The 7,621-nt window shown below is 61.7% G+C and overlaps 1 protein-coding gene across 1 annotated transcript in view; it reads right to left on the bottom strand.

Moving 5' to 3' along the window:
- Positions 1 to 7,621, bottom strand: part of B9D1 (B9 protein domain 1) — a 9,289-nt gene that overhangs the window by 1,015 nt on the left and 653 nt on the right. The window contains exons 2-5 of the mRNA XM_015558353.1: positions 7,095 to 7,204; positions 6,330 to 6,441; positions 2,720 to 2,816; positions 1,701 to 1,763 (exon numbers count right to left, since the gene is read on the bottom strand). Coding sequence (XP_015413839.1) covers positions 1,701 to 1,763; positions 2,720 to 2,816; positions 6,330 to 6,441; positions 7,095 to 7,204 — 382 coding nt within the window. The remainder of the gene's footprint in view (positions 1 to 1,700; positions 1,764 to 2,719; positions 2,817 to 6,329; positions 6,442 to 7,094; positions 7,205 to 7,621) is intronic.

Below are 7,621 nucleotides of genomic sequence, written 5' to 3'. Positions count from 1 at the left end.
GGCGAAGTGGTCTGCCCACAGGCTGCGTGGAAGCCCAGTGAGGGGCGCAGGGGCTCCCGGCCCCAAGGAAGGGGACGGGGGAGGCGGAGCCCAGGCTCCAGCTGGGGCTGACGGGTGAGTCACTGCTCTGTGCCTCGGTTTCTCCATCTGAGGAGTGGGGCTCTAACAGCACCCACCTCAGAGGCAGGGAAGCAGCCCCACGAGCCTGGCACGACCCACGTGGGAACGCAGAGCGAGCGCCATAGCTTCTCTGAGGGCGGAGAGGGCGCTGTGGGCCGGGCGCAAAGCCGGGAAGGGCCGAGCTGGCTGGAGGGCCACGCAGGGGCCAGGTGAAGTGAGCGCTGACCGCAGGCGTGCCTCCGCAGGCTCTAAAGCTTCAGGAAACCCTTCCTTGGTGCTGCGTGAAGCCCAGGTCGGAGGTAGTCGCAGGCTGAATCATGGCCCAAGACACAGGTCCTGGTCCCTGGTCCCTGGGAATGCGGCCTCGTCTGGAAGGACCCTTGCGCAGGTGACTGGGGCAGCTGAGCACGGGCACACTTTGGCCTCCCTGTGGCCTTCGATGCCACAGAAATGTCCTCGTGAGAGGCAGAGACTGGAGTGGCGTGGCCACGAGCCAGGGCAGGCCACAGCCCAGCAGCTGGAGGGGGTGGGGGGGTCCCCCGAGCCTGGACGGTGCGCAGCCCGCCGACACCTCACAGCCCAGCAGGGATGCCTGCATTTCGAGTTCAGAACTGGAGGAAGCAAACCTGCGGTGTTAAGCCAGCAAGGTCGCGGTAGTTTGTCCGCGGCGGCCACGGCCACGGCCACAGCCACGGCCACGGGAGAGTAACACTGGCCAGAAGAGAATGCAAACAGCAGGCCAGCGAAGCTGCGGAGGGACAGCGGAGGCCGCGGGAGAGCCAGGCGCTGGAGAAACTGGGGCAGGCGGAGAGGGGACTGGCCACCCCGGGTCTCGGGCCTGAGCAAAGGGGGCTGCTGGAGCTGGGCCCTTGGTGGCTCCCTGGACCCCTTGTCTGCCTTCACCCCTTAGCCCCCTCCCCCGCAGCCTCGCCCAGGCCCGAGCTCCTGCACCGAGGCATCAGGAGGCAAGAGCCTCGACTGTTCTGCGAGCCAAGGCCTGGCCTTCCCAGGGAGCCTCACGAGGAAGCCGGTCCCCTCGGAGCTGGGAGCTGGGGTGCAGCAGTGCACCCCCGGGCAGGACGGCTGTGGCTCTCACAGCCCTTGACCTTCCTGCGCCCGCTGACAGGCACTGCCCCGCTTCCCCAACAGCCCAGGGGACGGTGCTGTCGCGCCTCCACCCATCATGGCGGCCTCCCTGAGGGGCCTCTAGGGGCCTGAGGCACCCACTCCCTTCCTCAGGCCTCAGAACTCAGTGAGGCCGTCTCAGTCCTGGCCCAATGCTGCCCCTCCGCCCCGGTCTCCCGGCCCAGCCCACAGGGGCAGTGTGCCAGCTGCCACCCCGGAGCCCAGCTGGTCCTGCACTTCCCCTTGTCCTGCTGGTGAACAGAGGGTCGGGCCTGCTGACCTGCTGGGGAGCAGCGGTGGCTTATGGCTGAGCTGATGGAGGCTGCTGTCCCCACCCACTGGCCAGTCAGCCAGGGCCTAGCTGGTCCCCCACTCCCACTTGGAGGTGGTGAGGGCCAAGGCCCGAGGCTCAGCCTCCCCTGACAGCCCCACCAGCGCTCCCTGCAGGCACTCACCTTGTGAACTTTTGCAGCTTAGATGTAGATTCTGGGACAAACATGGGGATGGTCCTTTTGTGCCTGAAACAGAAGTTTTGACACATGTGCTGAGGGACAGAGCAGCAACGCCGATGCCAGAGCCTCCAGCGAGCGGCCAGCGGCCAGCAGCGGGCAGCACACGGGCGTGGCGTGTGCCTGGTGTGGCACGAAGCCAGCCTCGCAGAGCTGCACCTCGTGAGCCTTTTGCTCTTTTAAGGGGCCAGAAGGATGCTGAGGCGACAAACCTCAAACCGGTGCCCACGTGCCCCTTAGAGCCATCCTCCAAATGTCCACATGCTCTGCCATCTTCAGGGCCCAGCGCGGTGCCCTTCCCCCAGGAAGCCCTGACCAACCCTGGACTCCGGCCCCGCCCTGGTGCCCTGCCCCAGGCCCGTCTCACCCTCAGAGCCCGGGGCCTGTCCCCCCTCCTCTCCCCCGGCCTCCAAGTCTGGCCCTTGTTTTAACAGAACTCAGAGCAGCGCACCCGGCGCCTCCTCTCGGCCGGCTCCAGGCAGCTGACCTCGGCCTGCTGTGTGCGCCAGCCCAGTCCACACCCTCCCAGCAGTGCCTGGCAGGGCGGCGCCTCTCCATGGCCACGGCTCTAGGGGCTCCTGAGGGCAGAGCCCACGGCCACACGTGTCTGACACTTCCGTATCCTCTGCTGCAGAGCACTGGGTGGGAGAGATGAAGGGCTGCGTGCACTCCAGACCCTACCTGCCCAGGCCCCTCGGAGTGGGCGCAGCCCTCAGGATGCCCAGCACTCCCTCCATCCCGTGGTGTTCGGGCAGCAGCATGAACCTCGCCCACTTAGGTCCCTTCCAGATATGGGCTCTGCCCCCACCACCCAAGCTGAGCTGCCCAGAACCCTGGGCAACAGCACATTCCTGGCCGAGAGGTGAAGTCTGTCCCAGGAAGAGCCCTGCGGGTGATGCCAGTTCCTAAGCCAGAACGGCCCAGTGAGGGACGGGCTGTGCCGGAGGGCAGGAGTGAGGGCCTACCTGCCAGGCGAGAAAGGCACGTGCACTGCCCCGTAGCCGCGGACCACGTCGTTCCCGAACACGTCTGGTCCGTACACGCTGAGCACAATCTGTGGCCCTGGGAGGACAAGGCAGGTCCGCATGTGGGCCATGGGGGGGGCAGGGTGCAGGCAGAGGGGAGGAGGGTGCTCAAGCCCAGGTGCAGACCTGGCACCCCTGCAGCACCAACAGCTCCTGCAGCCCAGGTCCAGGTCCAGGTGAGGGGAACCAGAACCTGCAGGGCAGGCCCCTGGCTTGGCCAATGCCAGAGTCAGAGCCCGGGTGCTGCCCTCCGCCTGTCATCAGACACATAGAAGTGGCTCTGGAGCCCTTTAGGGAGGGCCAGGCGGCTGGTTTGTCAGGGGGAGACGTCAGAGAGAAAGCAAAGGCCTTCCTGCACCTCCTATACACACGAGGAACTACACCAGGCTGGTGGGGCTCACTACCAAAAGGCTGCTGGTTCGATGCCCGGGTGGCAGGCTTGAACCCTGGTAGGGGCATGCAATATGCAGCTGATGGATGTTCACTCTCACATCAATGTTTCTCTTCCTCTTTCTAAAAATCAATACAAAATATTAGCAATTACACCTGTTCTGTTTACATCAAGGCATCTCGCCATGCCCCGATGATGGTAGCGGGGCGGACGCAGTGGGGGCTGACCTGGCGGCCGCTAGCCCTAGTTGCCTGCAGTGCTCCGCCTCCTCGAGGCCTGGACGGGGCCTGAGGCCGTGTAGTGGGGGGGGGGGGTGCGCTGTGCCTGCCCGTCACTAGCTCCAAAGGCCGCCACCGCCCAGCACTTCATGAAGCCACTCCTTTGCCAAAGATGCATCCCCGCAGGCGGGCACTTTGGTCGTCCCCTTTTCTGAACTTCCTGTAAGTGAACCTTCTCGCCATGTACCCGCTTCGCTAACCCAGCATGTTGGGGGGACGCGTTCTCATTGGAGGAGCTGGCACTTGTCCTGGGTCTTGGCCACGCGAGCCTGTGTCTCCTGCCCCTTTCCTACAGGACGGGCTTTCTCGCGGGCTTGGAACGGGTGTGAATTCTGCGCTCTCCTCACTCTCTTCTGACCAGAAGCTGCGGACGCCCTTCCTGAGGCCCCCGTCCCGCGGCCTGGCACCAGCGCCGTGCTGTCCTCCTGAAGGAAGCTGGCTCTTCCCATCGGCATCTGCAGACCCACGGGCATCCGTCTGTGTGTGTAACACAAGTAGGGGTCTGCTTCCTCTTCCACCCGGTGCACATCCGCTCGTCCCAGCACCGCTTACCAAAGACTCTCACTCACACTCACTCACACATTCAACACTCACACACACTCTCACACACACACACTCACTCACACTCCACACACACACACACTCACACACACATACATACACACACACACAAAAGACTCTCCCTGCATCTGGGCAGCGCCTGTCAGTCAGCTGCCTGCAGGCGCTGGTGCGGGCCGGCTCTGTGCTTGTCTGTCTGTCCTGTGGCAACGCTGCTGCCTCAGTCACTGCACTTTGCAAAGCTTCACATCTGGGAGCACAAGTTGTATCTTGATATTTTATGTGTCTCACTTTTAAAGTATCATTTTCTATTTACTTCTTATACAGAATAGAATATTTATGTATTCTATTTATTCTTACACAAAAAGCAACTGATTCTTTATTAATCCTATCAACAGCATGCATGCCAGTGTATCGCCTGATAATTTATTTGTAGGTTACTTTGGGCATTCTACATAATCACGTCACCCGTAGATAATTTTGTGCTTCCTTCCCGATTCTTATGCCCTTTATGTGCGCAGTGTTGGTGATAACAAGCACCTGACCTCGGAGGGCGATCCTTCGACAGTTCACGAGCAGTGATGTTCCTCTAAGTTTTCGTAGATAGCCTTTATGGGAGTAAGGAAGCTTCGCTCTATTCCTACTTTGCTAAATATTTATCAAGAATGGATGTTAAAAAAAAAAAAAAAAGAGTGGATGTTGAGCCCAGCCAGTGAGACTCAGTGGTTGAGCGTCAACTCATGAACGAGGAGATCATTGCTTGCACCTGTCAGGGCACATACCCAGGCATCTCGTCATCGCTTGATCTCCAGTGGGGGCCGTGCAGGGGGCAGCTGATCAATGATTCTCTCTCATCATTAATGTTTCCATCTCTCTCCCTCTCCCTTCCTCTCTGTAATCAATAAAAAGAATGGATGTTGAAATTCATTACGCTTTCTTCATTTATGGGGGTGATCATGACTTTCCAATGTGGTAGATCACACTGGTTTATTTTAGATGCTAGGTGAGCTTTGTATTTCTAAAATAAACACTACTTGCTCATGTATTATCATCTTCTGTATTCTGCTAGATTCCGTTTGTAAATATTTTGTTTGGTCAAGTCTGGAATGGACAGGGGCTGGGCTGCAATCTGTGGGGCTGGCCCACCTTCACTCCCTCCTCATTCCAGGGCACAGCTCTTTGAGGTCTTGGCCAAGCTGGGAGGACTTACCTGAGGCCCTGCACCCCACCCCTTCTAGAGTTCTGCATAGCGATTCTTGGGCCCTGAACCAGGGAGGCTGTCATGTCTTGATACTCACCCTGGCCATCTTGTTCAGTGGTTAGTGTCAGCCTACACACCAAAGTGTGTTGGGTTTGATTCCCGGTCAAGGGCATGTACCTGGGTTGCAGGTTCACCAATCGATGTGACTCTCACATAGTTGTTTCACTCCCCCGACCCCGCACCTTTCAGTCACCTTGTTGGATTGGTTTTCTCCTAGATCCTGGCCTGGTAACACACTACTCTGCTTGCCCCCTGATGCCTTCAAGGGGCTGTGTCGTCTTTCTGCCTTTTAGTATTTGATTTGCCGCTCTGAGCTGTCCTCAGCCAGAGGACATGGTCACCCTCTGGGCCCCGCTCGAGGAAGCCATGGAAGCTTCTTGCTCGTGAGGATGACAGCAGGAGGGCGGTCCCTGTCTAGACGGGCCGCCAGGCAGCCCTGCTCCAGACCCCCTGCCCCGGGGAGCCCGGCCCGGCCCGGCCCATGCAGCAGGAAGGCTGGGACTGTGATGTCCAGTGGCCCTGAAGGTAAATCATGCTCAGCTGCCGGGATGGCCGGAAGCCGTCAGTTTCCCAACGTGGGGAAAGCACGGAGAGTGATGTGCCCATGACAGGACGGGCCCACACAGGGCCTCGCACACAGCAGGCGGGAGGGAGTCCTGGAGGCCAGGGAGCCTCTGGAGGGGTCCGATGTGGGGTGGGGAAGGTCCCGGGCGGGGAGAGGCCACGCAGGGGCTGCGCGGAGGAGCAGGGTGCGGGTTTGCTGGGGCGCAGCCTGTGCGGAGATTGCGGGAGCCCACCAGCACTGCAGACCCCCAGCCTGGGCGCCGCTCTGCCCTTCAGCGCTCCAAGTGGCCCGGGCTTCAGGCTGGGGCCCCCCCTGACTCACTCTGAACCTCGTGGAGATGAACTGGGTGGGAGGGGGAAGAATGGAGGGAAGCGGCCAGATGGCACGGTATCAGGCTGGTGCTAGGGCCCAGCGGATGGACGTGGTGGGCAGGAGGCTGAGGCTGAGACTGCCCTGGGGTGCCCCCCCCCCCCCCAGCAGGGCTCCTGCAGACTCACAGCCGAAGGGGTTGGTGCTTTTGAAGGTGACGTCGATGGGGAAGTTCCACACCAGCGCTTGCCGCACGTCTCGGCTCTTCGATGTGATCTGGGAGATCCCCTCCTCCAGCCCCTGAGGAGACACCGACCCTGTGTCCAGCGCCAGCATCCATGCCCCCCCTCCCCGGGCAGGCAGCTGGGAGGGCTGTTTTCTCACTGTCTTCTGCCAAAGCACCAACTTCCAAACCAGGGGAACTCAGAGCTGCTGGGCCTGCACCTCCCTGGACTGGCACCTTCAGGAGCCGCCTCTGCCCTCCCTCCAGCGGCGTCCTCTCCTCAGCACCCGCTGGCCCTGCGCCCGCCAGTGAGGGTCACAGGAGGGCTGCCAACAGCAAGCGTGGAGCGGCCGGGGGCCTGGCCTGGGGGAGACGGGCTGGTCCCTGGGAAGTCGTGACGGGAGGGCTCCAGAGTCAGCACAGGCTGAGGAGGCCAGACCATGAAGGCCCGGCCCAGGATGTCCACAGCTCCGGCCGGCATTCTGGCCGACGCTTGCTGCCACGTGCCAGCTCCCGGATCGGGGCATGAGCAGGCACGGCCATGGAGGAGGGCGGAGCGGGAACAGTGGTGTCTGCGTTCCCCACTCCAGCTTCACCAGGAACAAGCCCCTGTGGGACCCCCTCTGAACGATGTCTGTCTTTCCAATGGTTCTGAACTGGGAGGGAAGGGGTGCGTCCGGCCTTCAGAACCTCCAGGTCCCAAGGCGTGAGGTGGGCCGGGGCCACTTACCGCGGTGGGGGCCCAGTCGTGGCCGTACACGAAGCAGTACTTGCAGTAGAGATCATCGTACTCGGGAAACTGCGGAAACACACGCAGGGTGTATAGGGACAATGTGTAGGCTACGCAGGGACAGCCAAGGGCAATTCTGAGCTTGAGACACTGGGTGGGACCAGCCACGGGTGTGGACCTGGGGCTCAGCGCCGGCTGGGGTGGAGTCCGAGGGACAGTCCCACTGCGACTCCCTGGGCCTTGGCTGGCTCTCCTGCGGACAGGCCTTCCCCAGCCCACTCCCGGCAACTCCTGCTCATCCTCCCGCAGCCTTCAGGGAGGCGACCCTAACTTCCCGGCCAGCGTGAGGGCCACCTCGGGCTCCTGTGGCCCCTGGTCTTCCCTCCACCAAAGCGCCTGCCTGTTCATTCCTGTGGACGCCATGGGGCTGTGAGCAAGGAACAGGCTGATGGCTTTCTGCGGCCCCAGCGCCGACACGGGGTGGGCACAGAGGAGCTGGAAGGAAACGGTGCGGGACGGCAAGGCCG

Source organism: Myotis davidii, unplaced genomic scaffold (genome assembly GCF_000327345.1).
Source record: "Myotis davidii unplaced genomic scaffold, ASM32734v1 scaffold129, whole genome shotgun sequence".
Classification (NCBI taxonomy): Eukaryota; Metazoa; Chordata; class Mammalia; order Chiroptera; family Vespertilionidae; genus Myotis; species Myotis davidii.
This window is presented reverse-complemented; position numbering and strand designations above follow the sequence as displayed.